The 20003-nt window shown below is 38.5% G+C and overlaps 3 protein-coding genes across 4 annotated transcripts; all 3 read left to right on the top strand.

Moving 5' to 3' along the window:
- The first annotated feature begins 1949 nt into the window (after positions 1–1949).
- Positions 1950–5132, top strand: LOC121912993 (transcription termination factor 1, mitochondrial). 2 transcript variants are annotated; one of them, XM_042435591.1, is made up of 3 exons: positions 1954–2049; positions 2677–2789; positions 3449–5132. In XM_042435591.1, the coding sequence occupies exon 3, from the start codon at positions 3498–3500 to the stop codon at positions 4653–4655; it is 1158 nt and encodes a 385-aa protein (XP_042291525.1). In that variant the 5' UTR covers positions 1954–2049; positions 2677–2789; positions 3449–3497; the 3' UTR covers positions 4656–5132. The 2 variants fall into 2 exon arrangements, with proteins under 2 accessions (XP_042291524.1, XP_042291525.1); XM_042435590.1 differs by lacking the exon at positions 2677–2789 and having other exon boundaries at positions 1950–2049.
- Positions 5133–6870: 1738 nt separating this feature from the next.
- Positions 6871–14515, top strand: dus3l (dihydrouridine synthase 3-like (S. cerevisiae)). Its single transcript, XM_042435440.1, has 16 exons — positions 6871–7173; positions 7410–7506; positions 7792–8062; positions 8151–8502; positions 8966–9042; positions 9327–9416; positions 9660–9701; positions 9914–10066; positions 10240–10356; positions 11052–11117; positions 11353–11463; positions 12763–12859; positions 13056–13131; positions 13712–13900; positions 14012–14140; positions 14246–14515. The coding sequence occupies exons 2-16, from the start codon at positions 7430–7432 to the stop codon at positions 14316–14318; spliced, it is 1920 nt and encodes a 639-aa protein (XP_042291374.1). The 5' UTR covers positions 6871–7173; positions 7410–7429; the 3' UTR covers positions 14319–14515.
- A 940-nt stretch (positions 14516–15455) lies between these two features.
- On the top strand, positions 15456–19905 carry LOC121913364 (zona pellucida sperm-binding protein 4-like). The gene is made up of 12 exons (XM_042436063.1): positions 15456–15702; positions 16559–16843; positions 16926–17038; positions 17172–17361; positions 17653–17775; positions 17882–18054; positions 18453–18550; positions 18721–18869; positions 18996–19173; positions 19262–19397; positions 19652–19726; positions 19804–19905. The coding sequence occupies exons 1-12, from the start codon at positions 15513–15515 to the stop codon at positions 19810–19812; spliced, it is 1719 nt and encodes a 572-aa protein (XP_042291997.1). The 5' UTR covers positions 15456–15512; the 3' UTR covers positions 19813–19905.
- The last annotated feature ends 98 nt before the right edge of the window (positions 19906–20003 follow it).

Here is a 20003-nt window from a genome sequence, read left to right as displayed (position 1 = left end):
GCATGTTATTTGAAAGTATATAGAAACGCCCATATTGTATTTTTTTCCTTTGGTTTTGCATATGTCTTATCGGGAGATGCATGTTGTTTTTTGTTTGTTTGTGTTTTTAATAAATAGCGGTGTCTTGTAATACCATGTGGGATGGGCCAATTATTTGGCATGACACAGAAATAAACTCTAAATGAATAGTAGCAAAGCGTACCTAATAAACTGGCAAATGAGTGTAAGATTTTCCCACGGAAGCAGCTATAAGGTATATAAATTTATAAAGCGATAAAATGTATGAATAGTCTCTGATTCACAGGCATAAAAATAATTTTATCTCATTAGTGTAGGATCAAATCCAACCACAGTCTTGCTTGTTGAGTCTTACACTAAAATGATTAAAACAGGCAGCAGCATATGAGGCCATAAGAGTTCCTCACATCATTATGCAAATGCAGACAAAAGTGCTTTGGGATAAATGGGAGGAGAGTGGGACTGGGTGTGGTGATGAAAAATAAACTGTGTCCTGTTGATGACCAAGACAAAATAAAATTGAGACTCTGCTCAATCTATCATGGAGAAAGCTGTTTTGATTAAAACACCACAATCACATCAATATCATAGAGCAGTGGAGAGAAGGCTCATTTGTATAATGAAGATATCACTGGGCTGTATTAAAATATTCATGAGTGGTGGGACTCATCAGTAGAGGCAGTGGGTCAGTGGAATTTTCAGTGCCAAGCTGTGAGACATGCCACATGGTAAATGCTCTCTTGTATCTCACAGACATACAAGGACATCAGCTGTATGTCTGACATGCATTAAGTATTAATGTCTGTAACCCACAGTCCAAAGCTCTACAACTTGGTATTTTTTTATATCATACTGAAAATATTAACCATGCCAACCATCAAAATACACATATGAATGGACTAAGAGCTATGTGAGTGGTTGAATTGAATCCGTACCAACAACATTGCTGTGTTGTACCCCTAAAAGTAATTGCTAGCCTTATAATGTAAACACTACCATTATTGTGAGCAGGGTGAAAATAATTCCAAATCAATATGTATTATTGCATATGATATTATCATTCATTCATGTATCCTATAACTAGGGCTGCAGCGATTAATTGATTAAAAGATTAGTCGATTGACAGAAAATTAAACAGGAACTATTTTGATACTTGATCTATCATTTTAGTTAAAAGAAAAGTAATGTAAAAATGCTAAAAAAAAAATTGCTGGATGCAGCTTCTTGGATATGAGGATTTGAAGCTTCTCTGTGTCATACATGATAGTGAACTGTACATCTTTGGATTTCAGACTGTTGATAAGACAAAACAAGACATTTGAGGATGTCACCATGGGCTCTAAAAAATTATAATGGGCATTTTTCACCATTTTTATGTCATTTTATAGACAAAATGATTAATCAAGAAAATAATCTGCAGATTAATCGATAATGAAAACAATCGTTAGTTGCAGCCCTACCTATAACCTGTGGAAACATTTCTTTTTAACAGAACAATACAAACTAAACCGATCATACCAAGAATATTAGCAAAAAATACTGTAAATATATGAATATATTGTTAATTCTTTAAAAATTGATAGTAAAAAAAAAATTATATTATATCATCAAAATTATAACAATATTTCTTAGTAAGAACCCAAAGGAAACCTGTAACGTTTAACTGTAAGCCTTTTACTTCCATCTAGTGGTTGAAAGTGAACCTAAAATACTTTTTTACTCCAATGCAATAGATGGCGCTCAAATAGAGATTCTGGTGTTTCATGTTTCCGCTCCAGCTTGCCGCACGCCTTACTCTGCTTCTGATTGGCTAGTACTCGTTGTCTGCGTTGGTTAGATTGGTTAGGTTGAGGCATGAGGAGTGAGATGATTGGGTTAAAGTTAGTATATTATGGTTAGAGCCAATCAGCGGCAGAGGAGGAGGCGGGTCTTCGTAGAATGCGGGGTGGCAATACAAATAACGCAGATAGGACTGTCAGAAATGTTCCGACTCACCGGCATGTAGGTGACAGATGAAACCGAGCTCATATGGTACGTGCTGTGGATTTATTTAATCTCTACAACAAGGTTAAGGCTTGAAGAATTGATAAATAGTACACGGTAAAGCTATCTTTCAGTTAGTCGTGATTTAGGACTGAAAAAGTAACACCAAATTATGGCAGTTGTGACAGTATGGATGAATACAAATGTATGAATGTAGTAGCTGTTTTAAGTAGGGATCATTTAAATAATGCTGGGTTGTTTAATATAATAATGCATATTTTTTATTTTATTAATTGGTTTGTGTGTAAAATCTGAATCTGAAGAGTGACTAGTGACTAGTATAGTGATTGCATGATTTTGATGACACAGGTGTGAGCAAGGCAGCCATGTCTCACCCTGCAGAAAATTCTCATCCTCACACCGTTGAGATTTGATGCTTCTCCATGACAGAGGAAGTTGCTAGAACTTTATTGTACATGCTCCAGTCTGCACTAAACTTTACATGTTTGGTAAAGAGTCCCGGCCTGAACACGTCTACATGACAATATTCCATCAGTGATGCAAACTGGCTGAATAGCGCCCCCTACAAAATTTCAGTAAAGCAGCCCCAACAGTGGGCAAAATAGTGGACAGAGGAAGTGATGTTTGTCTCCTTCTTGCACTGTCTGAAAACAGCCTGGGTCTGACGACATCTACATGCCCGTGACAGAAGCCCTTCGATTGCACCGCAGCCCGACGTGTGCAGAGGCGCGAGGGCCCGTTCATCGCTGCTTGCAGCTTTAATTAATGTATGTAATACAGAGTATGACCTGTAAGAGTTGGTTATAGGCTGAGTTTGAGTTTTTATATGAACATTGCAGTGGTGGAAAGTAGTAAGTCACATTTTCTCAAGCCCTGTACTTACATACAAATTTGAAGTACTTTACTAGAGTATTTTCATTTTATGCTACATCATACTTCTACTCAGCTGCATTTCAGAGGGAAATATTGTACCTTTTGTTCCACTGGATGTATTTGACAGCTATAGTAGTCACTAGTCACTCTTCAGATTCAGATTTTACACACAAACCAATTAATAAAATTTAAAAAAAGCATTATTATAGATTAAACAACCCAGCATTATTTAAATGATCCCTACTTAAAACAGCTACTAGGGCCTACATTACAATGCTTCTTATAAGTAAATACACCACTAATACAAATACAGAAATGTAATTTGTGCAATGATGAAACCTGCTGCAGCCAGTTAAATTATAGCATCAAAGATGTCATCATATTAGACATCTAGCTAACATTATTTCCTATTAGTTACCGATAAAAAAACATTTAGCTGTTGTTCACTGTTTATGGCCAAGTTGATGATATGATCAAGTCTTGTTTCATTCTTTGACTAGATTTCTCTGTTATTATTCAGCAGAATATGCCATGTTTATTTCTCCTCTTTTAGGTGCACTGACACTGACAGTGATGCCACAGTGTAGCCCTCCTCATTAAACATGGCAGCAGTACCTGGACTCAGGGCTCTTCTCAGCCTCCGTCGATCACTGATATTGCAGCAAGCCTTTGGGCTAAACGCAGTACAGTTAACAACCTGCTTTCCCAGGAGTCTTTGCAGCGTTACTACAAAAAATAATGAGCCAAAACCGGCGGTGAACGCAGAGAATGAATCACTGCTGGAGAACCTGAATCTTATGGGAGTTGATGTGAACATGGCCCGCCAGCGTCAGCCAGGGGTTTTTCGTAAAGCTTTCACCAATGAGCAAGGCCTTGCTCAGTTTCTGCAAAGCAAAGGTGCCAGCCGCAAAGCGATCGCCAGCATCATATCCCGCTATCCTCGCGCCATCACCCGCTCCATCAACCACCTGGAACAACGCTGGCAGCTGTGGAGAAACATCTTCCAGACCGATGAAGAAATTGTGAGCATCCTGGATCGCTCACCCGAGTCTTTCTTTCGCTCCAGCGATAATGGGAACTTAGAGAAGAACATACATTTTCTGACCTCGCTGGGACTCAACTCCAAAGATCTCCACCGGCTGCTGACCACAGCGCCACGGACATTCTCCAACAGTTTAGAGCTCAACAGGCAGATGGTGGAGTGTCTGGAAGATATCTGTGCGGAGCTTGGTGGAAAGGATCCAGAGCAGTTTGCCAAAACTGTCATATCCAGAAACCTCTACATTCTCATCCGAAGCACAAAGAGAGTCAAGACAAACATCGATAACCTGAGAGCTACTCTTAAGCTGACTGACTCTGAACTACTGGATCTCCTTCAAGGCCATGGGGCAGAAATTCTTGATCTTTCCAATGAGTATCTGAAAAAGAATATTAAAAGCCTTCAGCAGAAGATGGTCTCCCTGGGCTGTCCGAAATCTGACATCAAAAAACTAATCATCAGCTATCCAATGGTTCTGTACATTGGCCCAGATACACTGAGCTCTAAACTGGACTGTCTCCTAAAAGGAGGAATTACAATGAAACAGATATTGCAGAAGCCTAAGGTTTTGGACTACAGCACACAGAACATTACAGGGCGATTAGAGGAGCTGCAGAGAGTTGGATATGACTTCCAGAAGAATGGCATCAACATCCTGGACTCTAGTCGAAAGCGGTTTGTGGCAAAGATGGAGAAACTTGCTGCCTCACCAGATGACTGAATGTAGCAGCCAGTATTATTATGTTAAGATAATGATGGGTGGTGCCTTTCATTAATATTTGCTTCAAGATAATCATGTCTTTTGGTTTCTTTCCAAGAACTAAAATATGATATCTGGCCATTAGAAGATCCCTTCATAATGCACTTTCAATGTAAATGATGGGGAACAAAATCTACAAGCCTCGTTCTGTGCAAATATATATTTAAAAGTTTATTTGAAGCTTTAGCCATCCACAGGAGTCACATTAAGTCAATATCTGTCAAAATCTTTTTGGTGCCAAATTCCTGCTTTTTGTTATGATCCTTCCACTGCATCTGAACAGGAAAACACTGTCTGTTGGGACAGAAAGAGGGAATTATTTTACTAAAAAGGCTGTAACTCTGGAACATATCCACTTAACTTGATTAACTCAGACTGCTGAAGCCTCATATAAGCTTCAGGTAAACTTTTAAATACATTTTTGCTCAAAACAAGGACTGTGGATTTAGTCCCCCATCACTTACATTGAAAGTGCATTTGGAGGGGGTCTTCTAACAGTCAGTATGGACAGGAGGATTGATTACAGTGAGCAAAACCTGTTTCAATGTTCATTTGGGAGCACCTGACTATTGTTTTAAGAATTATGTCCTTTAATATTTCTAGTAGGGCTGCAAGTAACAATTATTTCATTATCAATCATCTGGCAAATATTTTCTTGACTAACGAAATATCAGAAAATAGTGAAAACTGAAAAAGGACAAGGTGACATCTTCAATTTGCTTGTTTTTTTCCAACCATTAGTTCAACAAACATTCAATTTACTATCACATCAGACAATGAAAGGAGCAGATCTTCACAACCAAGAGGCTGAAGTAGTAAATTTTTGGCATTCAGTGTTGAATCCATCATCAAAATCAGCTATTACTCAATTATCTGTCGACTGACTAGTCGATTAACTGACTCCTGACAAGAGCTCCAACACCTAGTGATATCTAGACAAAAACTATTTTTCTAACATTGCAGCTGCTCAAAAGTCACTTCTCTTAGTATGCACATGTATGACTGTAAGAAATTATATTTTTGTGCTGGTCAAAGATGTATAAATTACTCAACATGTTCATGTTGAAAAGCTGTTCATGGAATTCATGTGAAGATGCAATCTTGAATAAAAGTGACATCGAAACAAGGGAATAACATCTGTCTACATCTTTTATATTTCTATCTTTATATGATCTTTATATTTATATTATATTATATTTATACTGAAATATGCTATACAGTGGTGAAAAGTACATTTACTCAAGTACTGTATATAAGTACAATTTTGAGGTACTTTACTTGAGTATTTCCATTTGATGCTACTTTATACTTCCACTCCACTACATTTCAGAGGGAAATATTGTACTTTCTACTCCACTACATTTATTTCACAGCTTTAGTTACTTTTCAGATGAAGATCTGACACAATGGATAATATAACAAGCTTTTAAAATACAACACATTGTTAAAGACAAAACCAGTGGTTTCCAACCTTTTTGGCTTTTGACGTCTTACAAAAAGCAGTGTGCAGTTGGGGTCACATTTCAGATGTCTGAGTTGTTAACAGCTCCACCAAATAGTGATTTTCCCCCTAAACCTCTCACATGGTTTCATTTCAATAGATGTTCAAATGATCCAATATTTCACCAAAAATCAAAGATTAGAGAAAAAGTCCAAATACAGAAAACAAATTTGTGTATCAGAACTTTGTTTTTTCTTCTTTTCTCTCCCATTAATCATCTCACGACCCCTCAGATTTATCTGGTGACCCTTTGGCGGGGCCCAACCCCTAGGTTGGGAACCACTTGATTAAACTATCTGTGTATAAAGAAGTTCAAACTAGCTCCACCTCCAGCCGCCACAACAGTAACATGCTGCTCACACACTGATGCTTCAGTATTAATAATCTAATGATGTCATATATAATAATATACCAGTCAGAGGGACCAAACCACTACCTTTACTGCAATACTTACTTAAATACTTTAACTACATTTTGCTGCCAGTGTACTTTTATTTAAGTAGGATTTTTCATGCAGTACTTTAAATTGTAATGGAGTATTTTTACATTGTTGTATTGTTACTTTTACTTACGTAAAGGATCTGAATACTTCTTCCACAACTGTACATATACAGATGACAAAGGTGATCCGATTCTGTCCATATGTACTGTGCGGAACCAATGTTCGCTATTCAGTCCACCACGGACCTCACCAAAGAGTCGCACAAACACTTCCTCACGCTGTGGATTGTTGCTGTGCATGTGATGATGTGAAACAGAAGTATAATCCAAGTTAACTGTATTCGTCTAGTTTTAAGCGTTTAACGAGACTTTTAAACGGCATAAAAACAACGTCAGTTGCTAGCTGTTCATAGTTTTATTTACGTCAACAGCCGTCCGTTAGCTGTTAGCTTGTTAGCAGAATTATTTAGTTAATATAACTGTTTGAGCAAAGCATGCTAAAGTAGCTGCTAGCTCTGGTGACCTTAATAACAACAGGTAAGAAACTAGTATAATATGAATTGTTCGGCTTAATCAGATAGTCAACTTATATGATATGAATGTTGAATTAATTACAATTAAATTATACCATATAAATGCTGGTAAAATGTGTTGATGCAAAGTTTTACCTTGTGTCAGCTGTACAGATTAGGAGTAATTAGTGGCTCTCCTATTAAACAATATGCAGCGGTTTGATCTAAAGTTATAAGCTGATGCATTGTCGTGTTTCACAGGGAGGATTGGTGAAGCAGTGATGGAAAAAGCGGCAGAAATAATCTCCGCAAAGGGGACAGATGTAGCCGTGAAGGGTGAAGCATCCCTCAAAACAGAGTGAGTAAAATGACCAACGTGACACATAGAATTTTGAAATTGTTTTCTTAAAAAATGACTCTATACGATTAATCAGTTATCATAGTTGGCGATTAATTTAATAGCTGACAATTATTTGACTAATCGTTGCAGCTCTGTAACACATGAATGCTAGCTGTATGCAACCTCAGGACTTTGTCAGGCTAAATTTACATGTTTTTCCATTTCACACAATGGTCTGTACACACAGGTAGTTAAGCTACCAGACTGACAGTGAACTAACATCTCCTCTTATTGTATTTGCAGATTCCTAACAAACAAAGAAAAATTTCATGAGTTTATAGACTCAAAGTGGCAGGGCCCAAAAGGAGAAAAGGTCAGTGAAAATGAGACAGTTGAGGAGTCAAAGGAGACATCTGTGGAGGAACCTGAAACTAAAAAGCTCAAGCTGGACCCTGAGGAGAGGAATAAGACAGGAAAACAAGACGGTAAACGACTTCGGGGGCAGAATAAGTCAAGGCCACACGTAAAGCCCACCACCTATGATGAAAAACGACTGTGTCTCTCAGTTATTAAGGTATGAAGCTTTAACCAGGCATTCACAAATGCTGCATGCTTGTCGATCGTTGGATTGTTTGTTATCATGTATCCTCCCTTCTATTCAGGACAACAAGGTATGCCCCTTTGGAGACAAATGCTACTTTCACCATGACGTAGCCGCGTACATGGCCGACAAGCCCGCCGACATTGGGGAAAGCTGCTACCTCTACGACACTTTCGGGAAGTGTGCGTATGGTCTCTCCTGCCGTTTCGCCAAGGCACACACTACACCCGACTTCAAAACCATGGAGAAAGCAGATCTAGTTAAGGCCTACGAGGGCAGGACTGTGGTGAAGAACAGCCTAAGTAAAGACCTCCAGAATTGTCTGAGGAAACGTGCGGTGGATTTCAAGAAGTCAGCAGAGTACCTCAAAACACTTTCAAACAACAAAGACAAAAGAGAGCAGCAAGGAAATGGTAAGAGACTTTGAATAGACTTGAGTAAAATAAAAATACTGTTAATATTCTTCCGGTGCTCTTTTTTAAGCATGACGCTGTCAGTCATATTCTTTGCTGAGTCTTGCCATGAGTCTGTTAAGTGGTTTGAAATGATTCTGACACTGACAGAAGTGCAACAATCAGCAGTGAATAGGAAGTGGGTCTGAACCCAATAGCAAGTTAATGTATCAGGTTTGTCTGTGGCTCTTGTTGGAACCTTGTTAACTCAGCTCACCTTATTTTATACTCGCCCTATATCATACTTGAGTTGAGCAGGTGTTTAATGACAATGTGTTTGAAACTGCCATCATGATTTAAGTTATTTAGTTACTCAGTGTTACTGCACATTGTAACATTCCTTCTACCAGACTTCCTTGTATAAAATGTGGTATGTGAATTGATTTAAATTTGTTGTTATAATTCAGTCGTTTGACACACCCAGGTCAAGCTCACGCAGCTGAAGTATGTCCAGATCCAACAGGAGAGGCAAAGTGTGCATCTACTGAAGCAGAAACGCAGGTAAAAGTCTCTACTCAGAACCTGCTGAACCGTGAGGAGTTCCAATGTGTTGGCAAAAACAGCAGTTTAATACCGCCTTTTTTTTTTAACAACACATACATAGAGTGACAAGTTTTTTCCTCACAGTTGGGGTTCCTCGGTAAATCTGTCTCATGTATTATTTAAACTATTGAACCTGTTCATCTACTACTTCTGAAATACACTGCAGGTAGAGAGCAGAACTGAGTTGAAAATGGTGCGTTCAGCTGAAAGGGTGCTAAAGTTGCTGGTTTGCTTTGTTGCAGGCCAGCCTGGAGAAACCAGCTTCAGTGAAGACTGTTGGCCCATTGACAGACACAGATGTCATCAAGTTGCGTGCATGTGAAAAGAAGCAGGTATAATTCTCAGCCCCTTCCTCCTATATCATCTTTTGTACTTGGACTTTGTCTTGCTCATTTAATGTCCATATAGATGTAAACTAAATGTAGACTGTAAAAGCCAACTAGAAGGAAAATCACTTGATAATAATATTTACATAAACAATATGTTTGAAATGATATTTACTTGATATAATAATCACTCACTTGTAGTGAGGCTAAATGAATAATAAGTGAGTTTTTTATGTCTCTGTGTTCAAGGTGGACTTTCAAGACAAGCTCTACCTTGCTCCTCTAACAACTGTAAGTACCACCGGAGTGAAACATACACTGGAGTTAGAAGTGTTACTGATGTAGTTATATATTTAAATCCTGCCAAACCAATCATATTCCCTGTCATTTTGGACATGTGTTTATTTAAAACTCCACTTTAAAGAACCAGTAATACAGTGAGTTAAATCAAATGCTGACCTGTAAATGAGGTTTGGACTAAGTGATTTTCTTTCTTTCCTCAGTGTGGAAATCTGCCTTTCCGACGTGTGTGCAAGCGCCTCGGAGCAGACATCACCTGTGGGGAGATGGCCATGTGCACAAACCTGCTACAGGGGCAGCAGTCAGAGTGGGCCCTCCTGAAGAGGCATGAAAGTGAAGATCTTTTTGGCGTCCAGGTGGAGGATTGCTGAAACTCTTCAGAACAATTCAGAGCTGTTAAATGACTTTATTCATTCTGATGTTATAAACATGACTTGTAGACTTTGGCAATGTTTGTGTTTCTGTGATCAGAGGATTTTGTGTGAGAGTGAAGATGACTACATTTCTTAAGTCTGAATTGTGTCTCCAGGTGGAGGGCTGCTTCCCCGACACCATGACGAGGTGTGCAGAGCTTATCAACAACAACACTGATGTTGACTTTGTGGACATCAACTCAGGATGCCCCATTGACCTTGTCTACAAGAAGGTAGTCTCATTGGGATGAAAACACAGTTACATTATGGTTCAAGTTGTTGATTCTTTTATGTTTTCTATCCCTTCTGTCCATATAATTGCAGCTTTATAGGCAAGTGCCACAATGTTAAACCTGTCAGGCTTATTAGCTTTTATTAATTTCTAAAGAACATAGAAAACAACTCCACAGACTTATAATCTGGTTTTGTTATCCATCAATGTGAGCAGGAGTCAATAATGCAATAAAAAATGCATAAAAATGCAAGTATCAGGTGAAATAATACGGCTATAGACCTATGTATATGGATAGAATTGGAAAGAATTTTCATTTTCATAATAGTGCTCAGTTTTCAATCAATAGCTAGTATCCCAGTGTGGTTGGATTAGGTCCCACATTAAAGCTTTAAATCAGTGCGTATTTCTTTTAACCCAATATAAAATCTTTAAAATATCCCTCACAAACCTGTGGGTGAAGTTTCTGATGCTACAGACATGTTTTTTCCACAGTACCTGAGGCTTAATCAATTGGATAAATTGGATAAATGTGAAGGTAAATAAGCCAGGGCAGATAAGGTGAACTCACATGTCACGAGGATGACAGAGAGCTTCACCGGCACGCAGAGCATAGACACTGGCAGCAGACAGGAAATATGAAACATCAGTATCACAGACTGTGACATGTGCTGTTTGTTTGCTTTCCCTCATCAGGGTGGAGGCTGCGGCTTGATGACACGCACCCGAAAGTTTGAACAGATAATCAAGGGAATGAACTATGTAAGTGTGCATTTTTAAACAAATGTCTAACCTTATATTAGTATATTTTCAATGAAACAATGAATATCTTATGGGGCTGGATGTCTTATTGGTTGCCAGGAAGAAATACCACATGTAATGATTCAAAACAAAGTGTAAAAACTATTGTACCGCAACGTAATTAGTTTTTAATTTCTATTCCATGTTAATTTTTTACACAAAGTTATAGGCTAAACACCATTTCATCTTCCTAAAGGTCCTTGATGTCCCTTTAACGGTCAAGATCCGCACTGGTGTTCAGGAGAAAAGCAACGTTGCACACAAACTCATCCCAGAGATGAAGAATTGGGGCGTCTCTATGATCACAGTAAGTCTTTTAGTATAGAGGAAGCATAAATAAATGTCAAAGGTTGTGGCAACTGTAAAAAGAGACATGGGTCTGAGCAGTCTGAAAAGATATCAACACACAATATTTGTTAAAATCATGATTAAAGCTATAATATGTAATTATTCCACATTAAAATGTCTAAAAACAACTAGACCTATGTTATATATTTTGTTGAGTTGTGTACTTAGATTATCCCAAATGTGTCCAACAATTTTCAAACCCAGAGAAATCTGTAATTTCAGTAACTGACCGTTTCATTTGGTCGCCTGTCAATGGCGTCATACTTCCTCTACCAAAGAGTAAACACGCACAAGATGTATATGGCGGCTTTGTTTTTGTCCGCTACAATGGTGTCTACCAAAGAGTAACTTACACACATACAAGATAATACATCGGCGTTGTGGTTGTTATAAATTGACTTTTATTCAGTTTTAAGCCACATTTTCATGATAAATTTAGGTCGCTTTCAATTATATCTTTTAGTCGGAAGAAAGATTTCGTCATTGGACGTCTGGATCTTAAGTTATCAGAGAAATAAACTGGAAAAACGTTAGCAGCAGCTCAGCTAACAGCCCCTCCAGGAAGTCCAGTGGTCACCAAACATCGTCGGAGAAATATTGATTTTTTTTTTTTGGTGAAACAGCTTTAATTAGTATTTTTAATGATTTTAATCTGTGTGTATGTTTGTTTTTGGAGAGGATGAGATCTCTGCGGATAATTCGGCTCCCAGGAGAAACCGGCCGAACATCTGGATCTAAAGTTATAAGAGAAATAAACCGAACAAGTGTTAGCAGCAGCTTGTTTTGATTGAGAGACCCCTAGCGGCTGAAATTACATATTGTGCGTTTAAATACTGTCAAGAAAAAAATCACATTTTAAAAGTTTTAAATATTTATACAAAACCTTATTTAATGTAGCTAATAACACTCCTATCCTTTCATATACTGTTGTTTCTTGTTATTAGGAATCATTGTACACTAAATTGTATATTGATACCGGTCATCAATTTAACATTGAATAAATGAACTTAACAAATTTAAGTGTCATGTGAAGGAACACAGCTAAGAGGGTGTGTTCCCATTTTACAGTTTGTTTGACTCTTATTAAATGCTTACGCCTGTCATATCACGATTCCTCCCTGACGTGTTTTTCCATGTACCTTGTTCTTTATCAGTCATGCAATCTAATGTGCTCCTTGTTTGTGTTTCCATTTTTATATTTGCAATGAAATACGAGTCTGTTTTAAAGTGTGGTGACATAGTGCTGATTTTCTTACAGCTGCATGGCCGATCCAGGGAGCAGCGCTACACTAAGTTAGCTGACTGGGACTATATCTCCACCTGCTCAAAGCTGGCTAGTCCTGTCCCACTTTTTGGTATGTGGATTTGTAAAAAAAATGCACCTGCATATAGTACAGATGAGGGTAGAATGTTAAGAAGCACATAAAATACAAGAAAAACTCCTCCTTGTACTGTGAAAAGACTGTCTAGGTTATACAATCCACAGGTTGTAGAAGAGTAGTTATTGCAGATTATGAGGTGAACTGAGGTGACCTGTTTTTATCATCCCAGGTAATGGAGACATTCTGTCCTATGAAGATGCCATGAAAGCCAGAGAGACTGGAGTTTCTGGTATTATGATTGCAAGGTTAGTGTCACTTGAGTGATTACAAACAGTAAAGAAAAAGTTATGAAAACACCACACAACAATGAAATAATTGTGAGGTTATTAATGCAGTCAATGGCTACTAGCCTAAAGGACAGCAGTGTCATTTTTAATCATACGTTGGCATTTGCACATGTTTTATAATGATACGTTTTGACACCTTTGATCTCAACACAGTTTTTGTGACTGTTATGACTGCAGTTTGACTTTAAATTTATTTGACCCCATTGTGACTGATGGTCACTTTAAACTTCTTTAAATGTCATTCATAAATCTGGAAATTATCTGAAGGCTGATACTTACTTCTAATTGACTCTATAGTTGCATTGCAGTCTTTTATGTAGCTTCCTTTTTTAACTGTGATTCAGTTGTTTTTTTATGTAGTGTTTCTGTTGTGTTGTTCGCTGTTTATTTGCTGTGGTGGATCATCAGCAGTGCATTACTTGTGCTTTCAGTAACTAAGTGGATGGTATGTTCACATTTAATCTTGATCAGAGGAATAATTTATGTAGTGAACTTGGACTTTGAATCAGTTTTGCACGTTTGACTTTTGCCTCTTCAGGGGTGCCCTCATTAAGCCCTGGATCTTCACTGAAATAAAAGAGAGCAGGCACTGGGACATCTCGTCCAGCGAGCGACTGGACATCCTCAGGGATTTCAGCAACTATGGTCTGGAGCACTGGGGCTCCGACACCCGCGGTGTGGAGAAGACCCGCACTTTCCTGCTGGAGTGGCTCTCCTTCATGTGCAGGTGGGTTACAGGCGGCAACAACAACATGCATTCCAAAATATTGTATTTCTTACACTATAAAACTTAGTTTTTTCTATTTTCACTTCAACTCTGTCTCTCTCTCTTTCTCAGATATATTCCAGTGGGCCTGCTGGAGCGAGTTCCTCAGAAGATCAATGAGAGACCTCCTTACTACATGGGCAGGAACTACCTGGAGTCACTGATGGCCAGTCAAAACGTTGGGGACTGGGTTAGGATTAGGTGAGCAGCATATTATTTAAGAAGCACCATTTAACGTCAAGCTGCACTAAGACTAAATACATGTTAATGCACTTTCTGATTAAAACCTCTTAACTTTTTTTCCAGTGAAATGCTGCTTGGACCTGTACCGAAGAATTTCAACTTTTTGCCCAAACATAAAGCCAACGCCTACAAGTGATTTTCTCTTGGAGTACTATAACTATATCCAGATATTTGGATTTTTTTTTTTTTTAATCTGGAGAAGAAAGTTTAAAGAAATCAAATGTATGGCGTTTCAAATGATGAAGACTATTGAAAAGTCTACTTATTTGCAGTAGTATACGTACATGAATGTTTGTATACTTAATATATGCATTAAAGTCTTTTGCCACAAGATATTTCTGTCATTATTTTTTCCTGCTGTTTGAAGGTGCAGTGTGTAGTATTAAGTGGCATCTGGCAGTGAGGTTGGAGATTGGCCCTCTCTAGAGCCAGTGTTTGGTTTGTCTATTCTGGGATACTGTAGAAACATGGCGGTCCCCATGGAAGTTATTATGGAATACCTTGTAAATGACACTGAAATGTCTACATGTTGTTCACATGGATGTTTAGCTTTTGTTAAGGAGAAAAGATAGCTGGCTTTAACTTTAATTTTGGAGATTTTAGCTGGTGTGGATTTATTTATTTTTTTGTCCATTCTCACTACTTAACATGAGGACCATAGAATATTATATAATGCCTCAAACTATAATGCGGCACCTGTAGGAAAACCCAGACAGACAAGAGGGAGAACATGCAAGTCAACACAGGGAAGACTCACTTTTGTCAGATTTGAAACCAGAGGTCCTGTGTTGATTAAATGTATAAAAAGTAATATTGATGGTGTGAATTTACAGCTGTTAAAATATTAATTGTCTGCACCAAGTGAAAGAAAAGCTGAAAAATATTTTTTTTGTTGGCTAATTAATCTCAATTCAGGTCTGAAAAATATATACTGATGTTATACTTTGGAAGTCGGCTACATTTCAAGTTTTCAAAAAGTCTGCAGTCTTGTTTTCTGTAGCCAGAATTGAGGCCTACCACCTGCACATTTTGCAAGATACTTGTTGGGTATGTTCAGTAAATGTCATTTACATACATATTACATAGTTTTGGTCAATTAATGTATTTAGAAACAACTGTAACATATAAGAAACACGAAAAGGGATTTATCTTTTTTTCTAGGTCTTTCTTTCACAGCCAGTCGGCGGTTTTCACTTAAATTCACTGCCAAGTGCCAATTAGCCACCTGCCAGGTGCAGTCAATTAACGCCAAACCACTACTTGTACCTCAGCACGAGGTCACGTCTTTATTCGGTGTTCAGCAGCTGCAGGGCGGCTTTCACTTGGATCCATGGCTTGGGTCAGGGTCGAGCTGCTGCTGGTCGTCCTGACCGGGACTCTGCTGCTGGTTTCAGCCCAGCGGTGGGAGACGATCGACGGAAGTCGACTTGTTAATTTCTACGAGAGGGGACAGTTGGGACACGTGCCTACATCGCCGGGGAAAGGACTTACATCGCCAGATAAAGGACTACCAAATTATGGTCAGATAGCTCAAACGATGCGCAAATTATTATATGTTGTGTTCACTGTCAGTGGGTTCTCGCACTTCTTCATCAACATAAACCTGTGCTACAGTAGCAAGAAAACCGCTTCACAAGATAAAGAAGTATTTTCCTACATAACTTTTGAAAATGAAAGTGAGGCAGTGTAACTGTAACAGCTGAATTTTCAGAAGCAGACACACTTACTCAACTTTAAAACATTCAGGCCTTACTTGGTCTGGTATAACAAACCGCTCACAGTGGCTATAAATGGGGAAGGTTTGTAAGGTCATGGAACTAGCTGACCATGTTTCATTGGTTTGTATGTTAAATTTTGAATGCAGAGGCTCAAACACCTCTTCAATGAGAGCTGAAATCAATCCATAGGAGAAACTGCTTATTTGTAGTAGAGCTGCAACGATTAGTCGATTTAATCAGTGAATTCACAGAAAATTGACAAAATTTTGATAATTGATTGATAATGTCGTGTTTTGAAAGAAAATGCTTAATTTCTGATTCCAACTTCTTAAATTATGATCATTAACTGTATATCTTTGGATTAAGGACTGTTGGTCAGGACAAAACAAGAAATTTTAGGTTGCATCTTGGGCTTTGGGAAATGCTGATTGATGTCTTTCACTTTTTTCTTTTGACATTTTATAAATTAAATGACTAATTGATTTGAGGAAAAAAATCTTCAGATTGATCAAATTAAAATTGTTAATTGCAGCCCTAGTTCATAGACTTTAAAAAAAATATGGTTTACTGAGTGAAAAACTATTGAACTGGGCAACACGAAGTTTTTGACTAGCTATCCCATGACATATGGTAACAGCTACCCCTCTCTCTCCTTCAGATGACAGCAGTGACTACGACGATGGCAAAGATACAATTCTTGTAAATGCATTTACTGAAGGTGCTGCCACCAGTGACGACTCTGACCCTTTTGCTGACCATGGATTCCAGGTGGAGGCAGATTCTGATCTAGGGAACTGGGCCAGCATAGAATTTACAGATGCCCCTCCAAGGAGCTGGACCAGCATTACCAGTCCAAGTTCACCTGGGTTTGATGTTGTCTGTGGTGAAGCTAGCTTCCAAATTAGTCTGCCAGCAGGTTCTTTAAGTGAAGCTAAAGTTTTGGGTATGTACTTGTACTTTTCTTTGTATCCAATGAATGCATGCTATGAAGTAACCAACTCCAGTAATTTATTTTCCCTCTCCAGACTCGACGGACCTGCTGTCTGTTATGGAAGCTCCAGAGTATTGCGGTTATATTGTGAATCCTTCCCAGAGCAGCTTTACTGTACCCTTCAATGGGTGCCATGTGAAACAACATGTAGGTTATTGCCTTGGCTCACTAATATCTTGATGATAAGACTAAAGAATGTAGCTGGCTTATTTTATTGTTTCTAAAAAAGAAATACTGTTTGAATGTTAAAGCAAAGTCTCTCTACTTTTAAAATGATTAGACTGGCCACTACAGCCTGCAGTTGCTGTACATCGATGAGCTTGGTCAGATACAAATTGTCACCGCATCTTGTGATCATGGTCAGAAGTTTGACTCTGGCCTGTTTCCTCGTGTCAGTGGCCAAACCGAGCCTTCAAAGTGCAATAACCCAACTACTGCACCTCCAACATCAACACCCTCAACAGCACAAAGTGAGTGCAAAATTTATACAGTAATTGAGCTGAATACAAGGATTCAGAAAGGACTTAACAAATTGTGTGATGCTGATGTGATGGCCAAGAATTTAGTACAAGAGGAGAGGGGACAAGAGCATAATTGGTGCATGTAGTGTTAACACTGCACCTGATCACGTGAAAGACACAGAATCCAGATCCTAAGTTCTGACAACAGGACTATGCTGTTTTGTTGACTGACTTCTTTTTTTTTTTTTTTCCTTCACTTTTGAATGCATTAACTTTTAATTTTGCACTTGCTTATTCCAGACTGTGCTGTCCCCACTGGGGAGCAGGTGACTTGTGGTCAGTCAGGAATATCTTCCTCAGATTGTAAAAAGATGGGATGCTGTGTGGATTCTTCTACATCTGCCTGCTACTATCCACTGGATGGTAAGACTTCTGTTTTAGAAATCTTCTAATAAAAAATGCAACTTCTGTATTCCAGTTGTTGGTTACTGACTGTTCTGGTATTTATAACTGTCTTTTCTCACTTTAGAGTGTACTGGGGATAAACACTTTGTTTTTGCCATTCGTGACAACTCTGCATCCATCCCTGTGAATCCCACCAAGCTCATTATTCCTGAGGATACAAACTGTAAACCAGTCATTGTTAATGACAAGGTTGCCATCTTTAAGTTTAAAGTTACAGAATGTGGAGCTCGTTCTTATGTAAGTTTGTCATCCATCTTTACTTTTCTTAAATCTGTGCATTAAGCTAAAATGTTACTGTTACCTAATCTCAAGAGATGTTAGGTTGCACATCCTGAGTTGGGAAAGCTTCAAAACTTGACAAACTTGACAATCACCTTGTTCATGTCAGAAAATGGACTGAAGCAAGTGACTAGTCAGTAATATGTCGAGATTGCAAGATCCCAGTTGTCTTGATTGCTACTGCTTTTTAAAGAAGGGAAATATCCCTGTATGTAATGCCCTTATTAAAGTGTGTGCATTTTCATCATACAACTACATAGACTTGGTGGCTTTATTGTGTGAAGTTCATGCCATCAGCATGAGAACAATCTTAGACCTGGAGCCACCACCTGAGAAAAGTTGACTTGTCTTAATAGGAAGTTGGTGAGACAAAGATCTACCTGGCTGAAGTGCAGACGACTGTCCAAGCTTTGAACCTGAAGTATGGTGTAATCACAAGAAGTGATCCACTTAGGTGAGTGGATTATAGTATGATTTCACTTTATAGGCACAACTTGTAGGCACAAAGTTTTATCAGTCATTCGAGTAACTGAATAATCTGGTCCTGTTGAGTTCAAGTTTTAATCTGTACATGCATGTTGTATACCAACCTTAAAGATTGCCCTTTCCATGTCTCCTTTTTAGATTCATGGTTGAGTGCCGCTATAGCAAAACAGGAGCTGCTCCGCAGTCGCTGGCCAGTGTTGGCTACATGGTCAAGATCCCGAGTTCCAGTTTGCCATCATCAGTGATCTCCAATGGCTTATATGGTGTTCAATTACGAATTGCTAAAGGTCAGGTATTCATGCATTTGCCAAACAATGTATTATTTTAGCATGGAATAAGAATCTCCATAAATAAATGTTACATTTTGGTACTTCATGATTTCAATGCCAATTCCCTGTGTATAATCCCAACAGATGCGACCTATTCAAGTTACTTCCCCACTTACCACCAGCCCTTGCGGCTACTCCTTGGCAAACCTGTTTATCTTGAACTGCACCTGAGGTCTCCAAAACCAGATGCAGTGCTTCTTGTTAACTATTGTCTAGCTTACCCTCGTTCTGCAAAGAATGCTCTGGTGCTTATATATGAAGGGTAAGTGTGACTGTGTGTACCCAATGCATATGTCCAGAGGTTCACCTTAACTATTACCTATCAATTTATGTTAATTCTGTCTCTGTAGGTGCGCCAACCCTTATGATCCAAATGTGTCCGTCCTTGTAGTCAGTGACCTTCCCAAAAATCGCCACCACAGGCGCTTCATGGTCAGGGCCTTCCAGTTTATGGATCAAAAGACAAACAAGTACCTAGATGAAGAAGTGAGTGCAATATTCAGGAAGTCATTGTGGCCTAAAAGGCAGTTGCATGGCTGGTATTCCAGCCTCGTTCAAATGTCATTGTTCTGATTGCAAAGCTGTAATAAATAACCTAAAAATGAGAGATTAACTACACTTTGCCTGGATTTCAAGTGTGAATTGTCTATTCACCTATGTAAACTGGCCTCACTTGGCACTCTTAAAGGCAACTAAAGGATGTATGAATATTGTGTTCTCACATGCTGTTTCCTCTGCAGATCTATTTCATGTGCTCTACTGAGGTTTGTAGGCCAGGTGAAAAGACGTGTGAACAGCGGTGCTTTGATGGAAAGGTGAGTCTCTAGTCTAAACTTTGCAAATTTTTTTAGCATGTTGGTTAAAATGTCTAATCAATTTCTTCTGCTTCTAGGCATCTTAAGAATTTGCCAAAAAACTGGCTTGGATTTACAGATGAAGACTTAAGAAATGTGAATAATGAACTTGCATAAATTAAAATTTTTATTGTACAGTACATCATGGATCTTGGTGTTTTCTGTTCTGCATTATGCAGTATCTATTTAAAAATGTTGGCATGAAAGGTAGTACATGTTCATGAAGTCACTGCAATCA

This window comes from Thunnus maccoyii, chromosome 15 (assembly GCF_910596095.1).
Source record: "Thunnus maccoyii chromosome 15, fThuMac1.1, whole genome shotgun sequence".
Lineage (NCBI taxonomy): Eukaryota > Metazoa > Chordata > Actinopteri > Scombriformes > Scombridae > Thunnus > Thunnus maccoyii.
The sequence above is the reverse complement of the archived record's forward strand: the minus strand, read 5'-3'. Positions and strand labels throughout refer to the sequence as shown.